This window comes from Tubulanus polymorphus, chromosome 2 (genome assembly GCF_964204645.1).
Source record: "Tubulanus polymorphus chromosome 2, tnTubPoly1.2, whole genome shotgun sequence".
Lineage (NCBI taxonomy): Eukaryota > Metazoa > Nemertea > Palaeonemertea > Tubulaniformes > Tubulanidae > Tubulanus > Tubulanus polymorphus.
The window spans coordinates 20,253,000-20,272,676 of record NC_134026.1 but is presented as its reverse complement, the minus strand read 5'-3'; the positions used below and the strand labels follow the sequence as shown (position 1 = coordinate 20,272,676).

The window sequence follows — 19,677 nt, the reverse complement described above, 5'->3', positions numbered from 1 at the left end:
CCGTCGTTCCACAGTTGTAGGGAACCGGTAACAACGACTGGTATTCAGACTGGAGAAGAGTGCTCGTCAGTGTGAACATCTGAGACAGTTTGGATAATTCAGTTGACAATTTGCACAAAACAATTGCTTTGACTTTGGCTCTGGGCGCGCATTGACACTAAACCCTCTCAAACTCTTGACACAAAAGAAGTTGGATACTAAATTAATAATGTTCACTCGGGCAGCACATTGAACCCTCCAATCGTAGAGGTTTTATGTGACTAATTCAACCAATAGTTGCATAATTTTCGATAAATGGATAAAATGCAAAAAATTGTACAGAGATCAGGCCCAACTACGGGGGATTCACTGCACAGATTCCTGTACGACTGGAATCGGATTTAATGAGCGATATTCCATAGAAGAGCATACGCATAATAGAACGTGAGCTTCACTCGGATTTATTTCTCATAGACCGACATTGTCGCTGTGTAAGTTAAAAGTGAAAAAATGTTGCTATGCTAAGAACTTTTATTTTTTTCGCTTTTCATTCCATTCTATATAATGGCTGATTTGGGACACATGAAATTTTTTTTACATCCTCCACGAGAACGCGCAAAAAAACAAAACAAAACTAATAGCAAAAGTAGCAAAATTATTTTGTTTTTGTGCGTACTTGATTACAGTTTTGTTCGCGCGGTAAGATTTGTTTTTGCGCGTTCTCGTGGCCGATGATAAAAGCAGCCAGCTTAACTTAAAACGTCTTTTTATTAAGAAATAATTTTTTTAAAATGTTTTATCCCTTTGCCCCCCTTTTGCTTGAAAAATCCGTAGGGTAGGCCTAGTCCAATTCTGAAAATTGAATAAGTGATCACTTACGATTGGTAGAACACTATATCCGTGTTGACGCGATGAGGAGAGAATCCCACAATGATAATAAAAAGTCCGAAAAATTATTCCTGAAGATGGCTATTAGGATATAGTCGAAACGTTGAAATAAACTACTATCTCGAAGTTTCATTTTCGGACTTTTTATTATCATTGTGGGATTCTCTCCTCAAGTGATCACTTAACCTGATTTTTGTAAATGAAAATTCGCGATGAATTTCCACAGGGCATTTTAGGAGGTCTTGGAATTATAGATTTTCATGCTTTGCTGCTGGCAACGCGTTCTTGCTTTATCGTTTTAAAAAAAGCACATCTATTCGTGATTCGAACCCTAAGTACAAATGTGTATCGTGACCTATATGTACGCTAGCTACTGGCGGCAGGCGCGCGCCACTCTCGACTTGCCGAATAATGACCCGTACTTGTATTTATGTAGATAGACTCCTGGCGCATCCGATGATTGGTCAATTCGCACCACGTGTTCATTAGTTAGAGGAAGAAAGCGGCGTGGAGTTTGGATAATCCTTGTTGAGTAAGGAAAATATTTCGATTTCGTGCCTTTGAGTGTAAGTAGACAAAGAAAAAAGCTTATGATCAATTTTGTCATTCATAAATTTTACGATGCCCTACAACCGGTGGTGTGAAAGTATCTTTTGCAAGTGTCCAATCTCCGAAAGGATAACGCTTAACTGAAATTAGGGCGAGAAAAGAGAGAAACAGAGAAACCGGCGCGGGCGGAGGAGACCTGGCCTGGAGACTTGTCATCAGTCCGGGGACGAACAAAAACTAACTAGGGCCTACTATCAGACTATCACGGTCTCAAAACGTTGAGATGATGGTAAAAGTGCAGATCCGCACCTCTCCGCGTAAACGGTTCAATCAATTACATTAAATATCATTGTTTCAGATTCAAAATGTCATCAGCAATTCAGTACATTGCCATTGGCATTGGTTAATTTTAAGATATCTTCACTAGACTGAGATGGGTAGAAAGATTTTAGCCAGGATTCTGTCGTTCAGCAGATTGCCTCAATCACGAGAGGTGCGGATCTGCACTTTTACCGAGATGATTACTCGTAGATCTAAATCAAGCCAGTTCCACTTGAGTGAGTTAACAGGTTAAGATTTGAGTTAACTCATCATTGCTGTGGTGGAACTGGATCCAACTTTCAATTTGTTGCCTAATAAAAAACCCACCATCCTGTTCTGAAAGCTGAATGATTGCAGTTGTTGCTTATTTTATTATTTAGTGATTAATTTACTATCCAATTCAATACCGTTACTTCTCAACCTACTAAAGACACAAACTCATGATATTGTTTTTATACTTTTAAAATCATTGACTTAAAACCACCAAAAATCATGTTTCCAAAAAGGAAGTGGTCATTTTGCTGGATCCGGTTACGGCCCACAAAAAGTTATTTTAATGTATATCGTTTCTGATTGGCTGATTTGAGTGATTGAGCTGTTCAATAATGTACGGCTAAAAACTAGCCAAAAAGATATTTTGCCTTATATACAGCCAAATAAGCATACATTCCTGGTTCTCCTTATTACCGAGATGACGTAATATACCGAGATCAACCTAGATGACATGACATATAACATTTATTTTTTCCTTATCGATTTTAACACTTGAAATCATATTATATCCGTAATAAATACCAGCTTGAGTCATATTTTACATATTTTGTCGGATATTTTTGTAGAAAAATAACTTTATCTTTACCGAGATGAGATCGATCGTCAATCAATCAAAATCAATGAAATTTTATCGCTAACGGAGAGTTTTTTCTACTAAATATCCGGCAAAATATATGAGATATGACTCTAGAAGGTATTTATTTCTGATATAACATGTTAAAACGGTTAAGAAGTTAACAAAAATGTTACACTTGATGTCATCTCGGTGCATTCTGTGAGGTGGTCAAGCTAGAGCTTACCTAAGCAGCTCCTAACAGCAGGGAATATTGTCTTAAGAGGAATGTAAGCACAAAGTGCGTCATGAACACAACAATGGGGTGGATATTGTGACCAATACGAGAAATGAAAAAACCTTTTGCATTTGGTAAATCTCAAAATTGAAGAACTAACACAGTTACCCGATTGTAAAGTCAAGCCGAGTACAAAATGTATTTCTGAAATTTATGAAAATATGAAGGACTAAAAGAAAGTTTTTTTTAATTTAATGAATTTTGCAGAATGGGGGCTCAAAGTCATTTTAAAATGTCTTTGCTATGCAAGGTACTTTACCGAACGCTTTGACTTCACAAGGCCCGTGGGCCTCTAGTTACTACCAATCATCTATTTTGAACGATGTATTTTATTACTTTGTTTCCTTTAATTCATCACCTCACATAAGCGGCAATGTATAGAATACATTTGTGTATGTGCGTACATATAGGAATACAATATATGGCTGCTGTGTGTATTAGTAGTCACCCAAGTGAATCTACTCAGTCATTTGGTGATGATAGTAGTAGTAAACACTGCGCTTTCACATGCGTACAATTAGCCTCTTACAACATCAATTAAGACAAAATTATTAAACAAATCAATGATTTAAAACCTGATGAATGGCCTTGGCTAATTGGGCTAAGCTTTATGAAATCCGTGTATTTTTTATATTGAATTGAATTTTACACAATATTCTACTTTGATGGCATTTGCTCTTTAAGCTTAATACACACATAAGTCATCTATCCGGTGCCAAATGTCAAGATATGAAACACGATTACCTAAACAATCCTACAGTACTCATAGGTTGCAAGTCTTATAAAATATGAACCCCAAGCTTCGATGATTTTTGTTTTCTCAACTTCTGATGTGAATCAAGTAATTTATGGCCTTTACACTGTATTGTAGAATTGCTAAAAGCCGTGAATGTATTAATGCATTGATAGTTCATATGTGAATGTTATGTAGGCCTATCAGTAGATGAAGTAATAATGCCATCCAATAAGTCTGACCGCCGCCAGTCTTTGATCTAGATTCTAGAATTCTACGTGTAAGCCTCTATACCTGTAAACTTATTTCATATTTGAGCAATGAAATCTTATGAATTGATTATTTTTTGGGGAATAATGATTGGGGGATGTTATACCAACAAATACCTGCGTAGCAATTTTCAACGAAAAGGGAATGTTGATGCCGGATTTTGGTTTGGAGGCTTACTTCGGGGACATGCGGGAGATATACATTCGCGAGGCTCTGGGTCTTTGTTTCATGAAGAAATTTAAGATTTATGAGTTAAGTTTGAATTGTTGTCTTCATTGAAAACATGAAGTAACCAACCAATGGCAATTACATCAAAAATTTGAGTTCAGTTTTTTTCGTGAAACTGGATTCAGGTTTCAAAATATTTAACTATTTTTCAGTTGAATAGGCCTAATTATGTCTGGTAAAGCCAGAGGAAGAGGAGGTAGAGGTAAGCCGAGGGGAGGAGCAGATGCCGCACCGCCACCCCGCCGTCCCGGTGAAACACCATCACAGGCGCCTCCGCCTGCTGAGGTAAGCGTTACAAATGCCATCAGTTGATGAGTATCAGTAAATTTTCATTAGATAGCCTGACATATGTTTTATGCTTTGTACATGTAGCCTGTGAGACCACCCATCGGGCGAGGACAGCAAAGAGGCGGACCAGATCGACCGGTAAGAAAGAATTAAAAACAAATCAAAATATAAAAGACTGCGTTAAAAATGACAATGTCCATGCGCTTGTTTGGATTTGGGAGAGGTATTGTGTGTCCTTCTGACCGACCAACATCTACGATATGGGTGTAGTTTTTACGAGAAAGTTGCCATCACTACGCTAGTACGGCAGTAGTAGTAAAATACGATTTGATAGGCCTAAAGACAAAAAGACGAAAAATGAGATTAATTTTACGCTTAAAAACATTTCTTTTCTTGATTTTACGATTTCAACTAAATACCTTTATAGAATTTTTCTTTTGGTGAGTAAAATTACAAAAAAAAAAACGGAACTTTACTACAATAAATACCTACCATGCCCGCTGCAACGTTTTATTGATAAGTGCGCGCATTGTCTATCAATGAATGACCTATCAAACACGTGCCAGCTCGGTGTTCAGGAGTCTCTCAGTAGGTACACATTTCGTATGCACTTGTTCGACTTAGCTCTGCGGAAATTAATTGACAGATGATTGACTGGAGATCGGTAAATGATACTGAACCGTAAAAGCAAGCGTTCATGATAGTAAAGTATGTCATTGCCGTTAGTCCATCAAACTTTTATTAATGATTTCACAGGGCATCATCCAAAGGATTAACTATTTAATCGATTTAATTTCCTGATTTATTGAGATTATCTACCGCTAATTATTATTAAGTTGATCTTGGAGTTAATACGTATTTTAATGAAACCCTCCCGACATTAAAAATACAACATATATGAAATAAAAATTGTATCGATTTCTCTACTATCGGTGCACAGCTAATTTTGTCCCTGGGAAAACCCATTACTATACTAGGAATTCATCACGTAGTTAATTCAATACCTTGCGAGCTGTCTTATCGCACGCAAGTGTCCTTGTATATATATGATAGATTTTGTGAAGTAAGTCGTGGAAGAATGAAGCGTGCAGCAACTGATAACGCCCAACAGGCAACAAAAAGTCGTGTCAGAAAGTTAATGATTTCTATTCAAAGTTGTATCCATGTTTAACAGCGTACTAGAAAAGGTGACGCTTACCTTTCCTCTGGTTCATTTTTCATCATGATCTGATGCCAAATTATGTTTGTACACACGGCTAGCTAAAAAAGCTACTTAACTCTTGAGGGAACTACAATTTATTTGAGTTTTTTAGTCAAAAACTACTCTTCTGGTGAGGAAACTACTATTTTTCATAATCTTCGAAAAAACTACTATCAAAATTACTCCAAATTTGTTTTTGATGTTGGCAGGTCTCTTCGCTGTAGAATTAAGAATCTTAGAACTTACAAATGATGATCTGAGACTGGTCTTAAAATTTAAACTACTACTGGGGGTCGGTTACACAGTCATAGCTAAGAATTAAGACCAGTCAAGACCAACTTAGTTCTATAGCCAATCTACCAACTTAGATCAGTCTTAAGATTTAAGACCACTTTGGACGTAAGTCACGACTGCAACTGACCCCAGAAGCTTCAATTGCTTTCTCAAATCATGATATTAAAACTTGGTAGGAGGGTTAAGACTAGACTTTAGCTTTGATGGACAATCAAGTTAACACAACTGTTTTCTATCAAGTATTGAATTGGTACCTTCAATTTCATGCCCCAGTACTGACTGCATTCCATGGTGACGTGCCACCATCTAGTTTTATATCTTTGAATGTAGTTTCGTTGATATATTGCAGCCTGCTGTATCGAGCGGACGAGCGAGTCTTCGTGGCGGTACGAGAGGTGAACCGAAGCCGGGAGAGGTGCCGACCGCGCAGCTGGCGGAATTGTCGATCGGTACGAGCAATGCCGGTGATCTTCAAGGTCGACCGCGGCGAGAAATGCGATGGGTCGAGAAGACTACGAGACCGGCGCATTGCGTTGACAAGTGTGGTAGGTACCGGAGAATTACGAAAAATTTATGAGTTTGTTTCGAAGTATTCTTGTTACGCGCATACGTCAAGCTGGCCAAACCGACGGCTAGTACTACTACTGGTTAGGTTAGCATGCTTACTGGTTAGCATGCTTGCTGACTAGTGTTAGAGACATGCAAAGATGATCATTACTTCTAGGATTTATGAACTGCGAGGCTACTTGACCCTATTTGGTTTGACTATCAGAATGGTGTTGACGCATCATGGAAAAAGATGGCAGCAAGACCGATAGCCACACTTCCCTTAAGTGAAACTTAAAAAAAGCATGAAAGAACTTGAAAATAATCCATATCTACAGTAAACCCCTATAAATATGAGTCCTTATGACCAAAAGGGAGTAATCTATCGTCCTAGTTTATAGAATAAATGTCCGTGCTTGAGTGAGTTTTATTCATGTGAAAGTGTGTAATGTCTGTTTTATCCCAAAACAAATAGACCTGTAATAAGATGATCTCTAGGGTGAGATCGAAACGGTGTGTCTTATTTATATTTTAGATTGAATAAATAAATTCTTGTTTTTAATTCTTTTAATCTGTAGATAGTGGGTTTTTATCTTATTATCCGTTCACCACGTTTGAGTGTGGTTATCGTTCTAAATAGACCTGCTTAAAACAGGTCTATTTATTGAAAGTTGGCCTATAATGATTTATTGAACAAATAAAACATTTCATGCTAAAAAAGCGGGTTCAATCTTATTACTTCCCTTAAAACCGAATTGTTGATGTTTTATTTCAGGCGGGTACGGCGCACCGCAGACGATAATCGCTAACTTTTTCAAGTTGGAAAGCGCGCCGTCGTGGAATCTGTATCAGTACCACGTCGACTTCAAGCCGCAAGTCGACAGTAAGAGAGTTAGGATCGCCATGGTGAAATCGCAGTCGGCGATTATCGGGCCGGTTTCTGCATTCGATGGAATGGTGTTGTTCTTGCCGAGGAAATTGGAGAAAAATGTAAGTATTAAAAAACCTTGTATCGAGTTAGGCTGAATTTTTAAGAAAATTTACCTATTTAGGGGTGCATTCTGCAGGCGCGTTGGAAACAATTTTTATCGCCGCATCCGATTGCCAATTTTTGGGAGATAATTCTATGATCACTTGGCCCGGAAAAAAAGCTCTGCCCCTGTAATTGAACTGTTTCTTCAGAATTATTGATTACATCAACTATGTCGGAAAATTCTGACCCATACATACTGTCCCATTGTTAAAGCATTGGATGGGTTTCGCATCTTAAGTGGTGCCGTTGTCTATTCATGAGGATCAAGTTACGTTGTATTGTTTCAGAAAGATAATACTCCAGCTTAATGATTTGATGATTTAAACCTTTCGCTTATTTTTTGCAGCCGACCGTCTATCTCGCCGAAAAAGAATACGATAATTCGAAAGTTGAGATAACGATGACGCTAACCGCCGAGTTGCCGCCGAGCAATGCTCAGTGTTTGCAATTGTTTAACGTCATCTTGCGAAGGTAGGCTCTGGTGATATTTTTGTCCTTGACATCATTGAATAGCATTGATATACCAGTGCGTACATGGGTCCCTCAAACACCCACAGAGCACTGGATAAATGATTTTGTGAGCTGATTATTTTATTTAAATTTTTTTTTGATTTTTAGAGCGTTGAACAGTATTGGAATGAAGCAAATCGGGCGCCAATACTATTGCCCAGACGATGCGAAAGACATCGAAAGACACAGGTTCGTATTTTCTTCTAAGAAAAAATAGCGGAAAATTGTGAGAGGTTGGATTTGCCCTGAAAATAAATTGGGATTCGGTCTGTGGCTACAGTCTCGTGACGCGTTTGTTTCTAACAAAATACACTCTGCCTATTCAGGAATAGCATTATCTGTATTAAACCTGTTAGATGGCTGGTAGTTAGTTAGATTTGCCATCCTAAAACCAGAGTACATGCAATCGAAACCTGTGTATTTAAAGAATCTTTGATTTCAAGCCATGGAATTGATGTTATTTCAGGATGCAAGTCTGGCCCGGATATTCGACTTCGATTCTTCAGTACGAGACGTCTGTGATGATGTGCGCCGATCTCAGCCACAAGGTTCTGCGTACTCTCACCGTTAAAGACATGATGGAGGACCTGCATCGAAATTGTCGCGGAAACTTCCACGACGAAGCGACGAAAGCTCTCGTCGGAGAAATCGTGCTCACTCGGTAAATAACATATTTTAGGTGACATGTTTGTTAATTTCAGCTAGAAATGTGTACGCTTTTTTCAATGCTGGCAATTTCCCAACCATTTCCCTCCTTTGTTGTTGAAAAGAATTTTTGAAAATGTTAAGTTCATCGCAGTGTGGCATATAAAAGAATATAGGCTGCGTTAAGTCTGCCCCGTAGTACAGTTTATCATAAATTACAAAGGTTTCGCAATGTTTGTTCTGCGCTACCATCTTTCAATAGAGATTTTTACCAATTGATCTCATGTATATACACCGCGGGTACATATAATTACAGGATTCATAGCAGTCCTTGAAGGTCCTTCAAAGTTAAGGTATGGGAATGGAACGATCCAATTCCTTGAATTCATGGAATGGGCAGTAGAATCCTGAAAACATTGATTTCAGGATTCCCAGCTTAAGCATGACGATTTTATATAAATCATGGAATTGGAGTAAAAAAGTCCTCGAAAGTTATTTAATGAGATTGGTTATGGACACTATGATTCTACACTTATACATCGCGTAGGGTGGTACACGCGGTAAAACAGTTTGCTGGTGGTGGCGTCATGCTATTATTACTTGTTTTGATATTTGTGTCATGCGTTTTCATCTTTTATTATGTAGGTACAATAATAAAACGTACCGCATTGACGACATCGACTGGACGAAAAATCCGGCGTGTAAATTCAACACGCGCGATGGAGATATTTCCTTCATCGATTATTATCAAAAGGTATTGATTCGTTCGATGATAGCATTTTGCCAACCTGGACTCGATTGTAGGTAACCGGACAGGGTGCCACTTATCTGGAAATCAGGAAAGTTGTGGAGTTGCTCTAAAGAAGTCAGGGAACTTTGTTTTAAAAAAAAGAAGCTAAAACTCAGGATTAAGTCGGGGAAATTGGTTGAGATAGCTAGATCGAGCGTAAAATCGTAACTGCAAGTCAAGGGTTTTTGCCTGTGTTATAGTTACTGTAAATTCAGTGCATGTCACTGCTTGCAGCCTCAGTATTTCGAGTAGTGTTACTTTTAATCATCTGAAAATGCTTTTCACACAATAGGATTAGATCCTAACTGGATTTTAGACAAGCTGATAGAAGAAATCAAATCGATTTTAGAGTTCAAAAATTTGTTAATGAAATTGTACCCAGTACAAGTTGCTTGACTTATCGTTTGTATAATTTGAGTTATTGCAAGATGCATTTTATTCGCAGGCTTACAGTAAGCGTATCCTCGATGCTGGACAGCCGTTGCTGATCTCAAAGCCAAAGGCATCCGACAAACGACGTGGGATGACCGAGGATATTCTGTTGGTTCCGGAGCTATGCGTGCTAACCGGTTTGAGCGATCAAATGCGCTCGGATTTCAACGTCATGAAAGATCTTGCCGTGTACACGCGTGTCGGGCCGCAAGATCGTCGCGAAAAACTCGGCCGTTTCGTCGAATTGCTCAGCAGGTATGACTATTCAGCTCTGGGAGTTTGTGGCTTTTTTCCGGTGTCGAAATGTTTTTAATTTAAAAAGATTGTGAGAATCTTAGTGTTAGGGGAGTCTGTTTTCTTTTTCAAAGAGGAGGGGGTTATATATCATAATAGTAGGGATTTTGTAGGTGTTGTGTTAAGAGTAAGTGTTAACACTTGCACACAATTATGCCGATTCAATTAAAACGTACTGCAGCAATGGTTTAGACGTGCTTATCATCAATTGAAAACACTTCCGATTTTTCGGACCAATTGTCTCCTCATCACTGTTACCTTCCAGAAAAGTAATACACATGAATAAAATGATGATTAAGTTTATCGATAAAGATGGTATGTTGTAATCACTGTTTTCTTATGCAGCAACGCGGAAGTGCAGAAAGATATGTCTGGCTGGGGTTTGAAGTTTGCGAAGACATTGTTGGAATTCCAAGGACGAGTTTTGCCAGTGGAAAAGATATTCCAGCGAGACAAAAGCGTGAGTTTAAAGAAAAAAGTTCGAGGGCCAGTTTATCAAAGGTTGGTTAACGATAACCAGCGGATGAATACCATAGTAATGATGAATTTTAATTGTCACTGTGTCAACTATCCATTGGTTAACTTTAACCAAACCTTTCAGCAACTGGCCCCTGGTCTAGGAGAGAATAAAACAGGACTGAAATGTCATCTGGAGTATCTTCTGAATACCGGTATCAATGACTTGGATGTGGTTATTGCAGTTGGTCTCAACACTTCAAATGTGCCAATTGATACTTTGTTTTTTTCAAATTACTTATTCACTCTTATTGTACTGGCCGACTTGATAAACAGAAGTCGTAGAATTTTCATGAAATTGAATAAAGGCAATGAAAGAGGCACTCTTGTCTTTATTAACTTGATAAATGATTGGAGAAGTTACCGCTGACCTTGTCTGCAGTGTGTTCTATATCATGTGTCTACTTAATTTGTAGTTTGGATATAAGCAAGATGAGGCTGATTGGTCACGCGAAATGCGCGGTGCCAAGCTGATCACCTCGGTCAATCTGGAAAATTGGATCGTGGTCTGCACGAAGAAAGATTCCCAGGCGGCGAATGACCTGTGTCAGAACCTGAAGAAGGTCGGGCCGGCGATGGGAATAATGGTTGGAAATCCTAATGTGTAAGTCGTAATCCCCCAATTAATGAGAAACAGTGAGTCAGGGTGACTGTTTTTATCCATTAAATTCTAAGTATATGAAGGCAGGAAAGACGATAAAGCAAAGATAAAGTCAAATCGAATCGGACTTTTAAGTGGACACCCTGAGATAGTGTATTGAACATCATATTTTACATAGGGCCTACACCGTGAAAGATATCTGAATTGGATTGAAATCTGGATTAAGTGTGCAATGTCTTATTACAATTGATGGTTATCTTATTATTCAACTTCCGAGTATTTGGAATTATTCTCAAGCCCCGCCTATCAATGTGACCACAAATTGAGGAATAGGCTATATCAAACTCAGCAATATAGGATGTGGTACACGGTCTCCAGTTGAATGAAATTCTTTACGCCATGAACGAAACATTTGTCTAACAATAAAATGTAATGATGACTTAAACAATTGCCAATTTCTAGAATTGAACTCATGAATGATCGTCTGGAAACGTACAAGGCCGCGCTGCAGAGCAGCATTAAACCGACAACACAGATTGTCATGATAATGGTACCGTCGAACCGAAAAGATAGGTACGACGCCATCAAGAAGTTCTGCTGCGTTGATCATCCAGGTAGGTGGATAGTGTAGTGTTTCAATCCAGGTTTTAATTAGTTTTGTGTCCATTTGCACAATTGGTCTATTCAATGGCTTTACCTCACAAGGGCCGCTTGATCAGTTGAAAATTTCAGCTTATACGCTACCTAACAACCCACTCATAAGCTTAATCGTACTGATGGTGACACTGCTGATGAATATATAGTAAACGGTAGTTTTGACGTTTAACCATTGCCATAACCCTAGATTATTGATCATTTTTATTCAGTTCCGAGTCAGGTTGTCGTCACGCGAACCGTGCTAAAAGCCAAAGGACTGATGTCTGTGGCCACGAAGATTATCATTCAGATGAATTGTAAACTCGGTGGAGAAGTTTGGGCCCTCGATGTTCCGGTAAGATTTAGACTTAGTATACCCATTAGCACTCAAGCCGCCTGTATCTGCCCTGTCTATTACATCTTCAAGTCGCCTGAATCCGCCCTGACATTTTAGAGCGTGTGAGCGCTCGCTTCAAATCCAAGTAAGTTCGGATGTATTTTGAGGGGCCAAAAAAAACACGATTTTGGTCATGAAAATTTTTATCATATGAAAGCCTATAAAAAAGCACAAACTTGTAATGCATGAAAATAACCAGCTAATCAGCTATTCGGTATCACAATAAACTTGGATTTTCCCTTGAATTTTCTGAGGATTACCGTAATTGACACTACATAGTGAAATTCCTGAGTGCTAATCGGTTAGATATTGTGATATGATTCGATTTTAATGAAAGCTGTACGATTGGCTTTGAATGTTTTTAGTTGAAGAAATTGATGGTTGTCGGCATCGATTCGTATCACGATTCGAGTCAACGCGGTCTGTCAGTCGGAGCGTTCATCGCGTCGATGAACAACACGCTGACCAAGTATTATTCGCGCGCCATCTTCCAACACAACCACCAAGAACTGCAGGATGGCCTGCGGGTATGCATGAAAGGTAACGTAACTTTAGAAATGTGTTATGAACGGACATTCATCGAGGCATTGTAATATCAATTCGGTCTCCGACAAATCCCTGTCTTTAAAGGTCAAGTTATCCTTTACTTGACTGCTCTTGAATCTGAGAATTATCTTTGTGACGGCTAAAGTTAGTTAGAATTTCAACAACTTCTTATGTCGACGAACAACCAGCGCTGGTTATGCGTTGAAAAATACTGATAAAACATATTGGAAGAAATGCTTTTGCGCAAACAATTTGAATTAGATGTTATTCAAAAACGTTTAATATGTACATGTATTAGATAAATGCTTGGATAGCATTCATTTCCCTATTTGGTTTACCTTCGGCTAGGTGTTAGATTTAGTCGAATGATCCTTAGTTCACTCTGAAAGAGTGAGTAGGCCCGTATGTAGCAGGCAACAGGCACCGCTCAATCAAGTCCAATCTGACAACCGTTTTAGATATTCATAGACATGATTTTCCAACTCAAATCAGACAAGGGAAGTCCTTGTAGCAGAAATGGGGTCTCGATATCGGGAATAATTGTTCAGTGAACACGATAAACCAAGGCATTTTGCGCTGTGGCAAGCAGAGTCCACCGTATGAATTGCATACGATTCGATTCTGACGTCAAAACGAACACATTTCCATGGTTGAAAAAAATACCGCGACTTGAGCCGAGGCAATATTTATATATCGTATACGAGATGTTGATATATTTCGTTTCCAGATGCGTTGTCGAAATACCACGAAGTTAACGGAGAACTGCCGGAGAGGATATTCATTTATCGAGACGGCGTCGGTGATGGCCAATTAGCCGCCGTGCACGAACACGAGATCGCGCAACTGCTCAAATGCTTCGAGCTGTTGAAAGTGAACTACGTGTAAGTTTGAGTGAAATTGTGATAAAAACGTTTCGAGTATTGGCCTAACCATCCTCCCTCGGCGGGTATATGAACCTATACCCTGTCACAATACGAAACCATGACTGCGTAGATTTGCCACAAATCATAGCCGACCTAATTGGATGCTCGTTGTATAATCGCGGAAGCTAATTTTACGGAGAACTAGCCATAAATCGAAAAATCCGGCCTGAAATAAAACGGGATGTCTCATCAGCTTATAATGACATCATCTATTAGCGCGCACTCTGGTTAATCAGGCAGGGTTTCATATCGTCGCGAGTCTTGATGCCATCAGATTCGAATTCCTGCAGAGGGAGGATGGGTCAATCTTGCTTAATTTCTTTAGTGGGATTAAGCTGTATTTTCATGATCTGAATGTCAAAGGATTGCTTTTCAATTCCATATGTGTTTTGTCGGAAATAGTCGGAATGAACTTACCATTTTAAAGTTATTTTGATGAATTTTGGCTGGGGACGCACAGGCCTGCTGAAGTTGTGGTGTAGGATAAGAAACTGATGATATCAGGATATGCGTAACGTGCAAAATCTGTATTTTCAGTCCCAAGATGACGTTCATCGTGGTGAAGAAGAGAATATCGCAGCGATTCTTTGCAATTGCCGGACGAAACGCGTGCAATCCGTTGCCGGGAACAATTGTCGATAAAGAAGTCACCAAGCCTGAATGGTAAGTGCTGAACCCTTTCAGTGCGTATACACTGCAGTGCGGTGTTTGAATCGGTGATGAATTAAGCTAGTACACCGCACTGCGGCGTATTGGTGTAATTAGTAATTAATTTTTTATCTCCATTGAAAGATGGCAGCACCTGTCAAATATAGTGAAATATCAGTTACTAACGATACACCGCGCCGCGGTGTAGACACTATAGTGGTATTCCCGTTATTCAACATACTAGGGCGGAATTTTTCAAAATTTTCAAATTACCTCCAGCACTATAGGGTATTGATTAGTCAGCACTGAAAGGGTTAGTCTGCTTAGAACAGTTGTCGTGGTTGAGTGGTTTGGGTGATTATGATCTTATCAGTCTCGAGAATTCATGTGTTGCATAATCCTGCCGGTGATGGTCAACTGTTTTCCTCTAGTCGCCCTTGCACCAAAAAATGAAAAAAGTAATGCACAGTCATTCGAGAGATTAGAATAAGTTCGAAGCGCCAGCAGCTAGGCACCAAAAGAGAAGGACATAATGTTATTATGACCCATTCATGAAAATGCTTTGACTAGGGACGTTGCTTAGTGCATTGAAATAACTTCAACCTTACATACCTCAAGGATCCCTGTAGGATCCTCACTGCTTGTGACCCAGGGGCCGGTTCTATAGTCGTGGCCTTAGGCTTAGACTTACGACCAGTCTAAGACTATCTTAGTTCTATAGCTAATCTAACAGCTTAAGACCACTTTTGTACTTAACGTCTTGACTATGGATCCGTACCCTTTAAAAAATTCAACCTCAAGCTATATATATTGATTTTAGTTGGTATTTTAATCGCGACATTTGTTTAACTATGACCATTTCAGGTACGACTTCTTCCTCGTGTCGCAGTCTGTACGTCAGGGAACCGTGTCGCCAACTCATTACAACGTAATTCACGACACATCCGGATTGAAGCCCGACCACATTCAGCGTCTGACATATAAATTAACGCATCTCTACTATAACTGGCCGGTAAGGAGAAATGTTTAAAGATTTTGAATTTGTACGGTAAAATAGCTATGCCTCAGCTGCTTCAATTTTATGGAACAATCTACCGTTTAACTTACGCACTGCTCAGATGAATTTAAGTCTGGTGTGAAAACTTTTGAGACATGTACTTGAACTCCATCAAATTTTTTTTGATAATCAGTGTAGGAGTCGACTCGGACTAGGAGTCCCTCTGGGGGTGTACACCTTTTTGGGTGTAACAAGTCCTTCAATGTTGGCCCCTGGATCCACCCCTTCAAAGACATTGTCTAAATATAGTTTTGAGGTATTCTGTTTTGATTCAATAGATGTCAAGATTTCTATTGATCAGGACGTATTCACAAATTAGATGTGGTTTTAAAGTTTGAAATATTCTCTTTTTCAGGGCACCATCCGCGTTCCGGCGCCGTGCCAGTACGCGCATAAATTGGCGTTCTTGGTCGGGCAATCGATTCACAAGGAGCCGTCTCCGAATTTGGCCGATCGACTGTACTTCTTGTAAAAAGAATACATCGCTCAGGAGTCCGCACTGGCGAAGTGTGCATTTCATCGTATTATGTGATTGGTTTCCTTTGACGCGCTGCAGTGAAATTACGATTATTTACTAATATGGCGACCTCATTCGCGATGACGGCGACCACTTGATTTGAATGTACTGCCGATTGGTTCCGATCCGATTCGGGTGTTATTAACAGTCCGTGTGTACTTCGAGTATGATGTTTTAATACGGATTTTTTCAGTCGTGTTCCGCCGCGATTGTGAAACGATGCGTTTTATATATATCCAGTTCGAAATGAAGCGAATTTCTTATTGGATCCAAATTTTCTGTTTCTTATTATATATCTAGTAAATCTATGCATCCCCTGTGTTCATTGTGAAACGAGGTGTGACGAGTATTGATCGATACTAGTCAATTTGAATGTATCGAACAGTTTACATTCCGGGAATGGGAATGTTCTCTCAAGATCGAGGCATTTTTTTTTTGTGGTGTTTTTTTGTTAGATGATATTTTGTACCTGCAAAAGCATTTATGAATCGATTTGTATCAGAAACTGTAACTGCATTTAAATAAGAATTGCTACGATGTAGATGATACAAATATTTTTTTTAATAAGAATTGCTACGATGTAGATGATACAAATATTTTTTTGATGGCTCGCTTTGAAAACACATTGACAGTCAACCCCCGATAACGCCCTCCCATATACTGCCACCCCCACCTATCTCCAGGTTTTTCGTGATGTACATCTCAATACAAATACATCGGGGGTTGACTATATCCCGCGTGCTAAGCTCGAGCTTTTATTCTTATATTGTTCGTATTGAAAAAAATTGTTTTTGAGATGCCTAAGAGCATTTTTAGAAAATAAAAATGCGATGCTTCGATTTTAAAGACGAAGGCCTTTTGTAGCCTACTAATGCTGGTTTCAATATGCAGCCCGGATCTGCTCCTGGTTGGACGTGCCTTTCAATTCATGGTCCAGGATTGCATTCGCCTTGTTTTTAATTGAAATATTTACTTATATGAGCACTACTAACGCCAGACATTGGTCATTTCGTTGCCACACTTGAAAAAGTGATTGTCAACACTTGACACTGCACTGGGGATCCACGAGGGTGGATCCAGGCTGCGTATTGTTACATAAATGAACAAGTATTCAAAGAAGTGAGCTAGATATGGTCATAATCTTCAGTTTAGCCTTCGAATGGTCATACAATAAAACTCACTTAATTCGGATTACTAAGGACTGTGCCCAGATTTAAGTAAAATCCGAATTTTGCATAATAGTTTACATGGTTCCAGGTTAAATGGACCAAATATTTTGTGCAAATTGAATTAGATTTCGGATCGACGATTCCGAATTAACCCTAGCAATTGTTGACCAATTCAAATTGTGGCCATCCGGGAAAAACAGCCTAGAGGCTGCAACTATTGATCGATTTTTTACGCTTAGTACACATGGTCTCATATCATTCTTATAGAAATAATTATAGAAATTATTTCTAATACATTTACCACAAACCCTGTAACTTCACGCAGCGGTGAATTTCAGGCCGGGGCATTCGAGGCTTTGCTTCATTCCAGTTCTTTCTGCGTTTATATGCTCATCCTCGACGTACTCCTGGTAATCCACATTTACAGTGACAAAAACAGCGCCAGGTTCGTTGCCTTATACTTCATTTCGAGGAAGCGTGAAAATAGCGAAAGCAATTGTCTCAGTTTCGATCAAATGAGTTGATACGGTTTGATTTTATAGTTTTTGGGGAGCCACTTAATTCTAAATACAGTTTTTTGCATATGTTCTACTTGCATTGCTGGCATTTGTTTCGCATTGGTTGAAAAAAAGAACTTCCCTCCCGCGTCTGTTCTATAAGTCTCAGGTTGAGCTTTTTATTTCAACTTTTTTATTTAAGAAAAGCGATAAAAAATTTGCCCGCCTTTGTCACTTTCCAGAAAAAATCTGAGAAATTAGGGTATTTCTTTGTGTGGCCTAACCGAATCTGATAAAATGGTCTTACTTGGGACAAAATTCTATATTTGTTATATCCAATGAATAGGTGTAAGGAAGTTCCACTATGTATTCGAGCGCCCAGGCGACATAGTTGCTTAAGGGTTAAGAACAATGCTCATATCTTTTTACTTGCTCGACTTTGCTATAATTTTTGAAAGTATTAAACTTTTGTCAACATTTTTGATACGAAGTGTACATTTTAACTGCATACTTGACTTGACGAGTTCCTAAGTTGGAACGCTTTACCTACTGGTAAATGTTTTTATTTAGAATTAAGAATATGTTTTGTGTTAATGGAAAATGTTTACAGATTTTGTTTGTAATTCATGTAACCAATATTTTGTAACTCATATTAAACTAGATAGATGGATAGATAGATAGACTAGATGTACCAAGCCTATGACAGGTTTTGAACAATCTCTGCCTCAAAACTGCTCACCAGGTGGCGCAACAAAACACTGGGTTATTAGTAGTGAAAATCTTTTCATTTTTGACGAAATTTGAACTTGATTTTTAGGCTGCCAAATCCGAAAATTAACAACAACTCATTGGATAGATAAAAGATTCGCTTTCTCACTGGGGTTATGGTAAAGATTTTACTGAAAATTTATTTACTAATTAAAACAGTTGATTCGTATTTAATTGAAATGTAGAAGGAAATCGAAGTGTGGTAACCCAGTGCGTCTGGCGATCATTACGGATTATCGCCTAATCCTCACTTCCTTCGGCCTTGCTGGTATCCCATCAGTATCTATAAGGCTCGTATTGATGCATGCTAGACAGCAGTGTTGGTCGAATTGATGTTTAGAAAGTTCACGCGTGTTTTGATGAACTGACTAGTTATAAGAGAGTTCTAAGTATCCAGACTTAAGTTTCACAATCGGATATTTCGCAGCTCATCTGATGATATGAGCTTGACACTAACTGAAAATGAGTTTTTATTACCAAGAGCTGATCACCCGAGTGGTTTTGGCTCGTGCCAGATTAGGCCTGCATCAACTGCACCTGGTGCCAAATGGTCCCCTGCCTGTTAAATGGTCCCTTGCCCATTTGGCATGTGTAAAAAAATCTTAAGATGACCACAATCGTCCGGACCAGGCCAGTGCCTTATTCTATCACAGGTTCAATTATTCCATGTGAATGCTTTTAGTTCTGGAAGTGGCCTCCCTGACCTCAGCATCAGTTAGATAGCATTATAGCAGTGACAGTAATTTAGGCACTGGCCAAATTGGGCTTGATCTGGTCTGAGCCAAATCGTCTTGTGTGATATGGCTTGCAAAACACTTATTCTTCAACCAGAGATTGCTTCCAAGAAGAGAAATATTTTCTAGTTGATCTTATAGATTAGTTGAGTTTTTTTGTATATATTTCAATAGCAAGCAGTTAAAGAATACACACAATATTGTTCTATGAAAATGTTTGTCCTTTCAATGCATTTTTTTGGTTGATTTCTTTCCTTTTTTGCAAAATCTCGGGTCTTGTGTCGTATTTCGTGATCTAGAATATTAGTTCTAGCCCAGCTGCTTATCCTGAATCCAAATAGTCTCCCAGTAAAGTCCAACTTTCTGAAAAATATCGTCTCGAATCCTTTCTTATCAAATTTTCCTTTGACAATAATTAGCAATAATATCCTATTTACCTGTAATATAGCCCTTCAAAAACTAAGGAACATGGAAACCACAGAATTTCAACCTGAAAGTTATTCTTACTATTCTTTGATAGTAGGCCCTCTACACTGAATATTG

The 19,677-nt window shown here is 38.9% G+C and overlaps 1 protein-coding gene across 2 annotated transcripts; it reads left to right on the top strand.

The window, feature by feature from the left end:
* Positions 1-1,303: 1,303 nt before the first annotated feature.
* LOC141898312 (piwi-like protein 1) lies at positions 1,304-19,339 on the top strand. Of its 2 annotated transcripts, XM_074784154.1 has the most exons (19): positions 1,304-1,433; positions 4,245-4,377; positions 4,465-4,518; positions 6,225-6,420; positions 7,197-7,411; positions 7,801-7,925; positions 8,073-8,153; positions 8,431-8,625; positions 9,255-9,363; positions 9,845-10,086; positions 10,471-10,585; positions 11,058-11,245; positions 11,705-11,856; positions 12,109-12,233; positions 12,641-12,815; positions 13,549-13,702; positions 14,282-14,407; positions 15,257-15,404; positions 15,805-19,339. In XM_074784154.1, exons 2-19 carry the CDS (start codon positions 4,261-4,263, stop codon positions 15,919-15,921), a joined length of 2,634 nt encoding a protein of 877 aa, XP_074640255.1. In that variant the 5' UTR covers positions 1,304-1,433; positions 4,245-4,260; the 3' UTR covers positions 15,922-19,339. The 2 variants fall into 2 exon arrangements, with proteins under 2 accessions (XP_074640255.1, XP_074640256.1); XM_074784155.1 differs by lacking the exons at positions 1,304-1,433; positions 4,245-4,377; positions 4,465-4,518 and adding an exon at positions 4,977-5,088.
* The last annotated feature ends 338 nt before the right edge of the window (positions 19,340-19,677 follow it).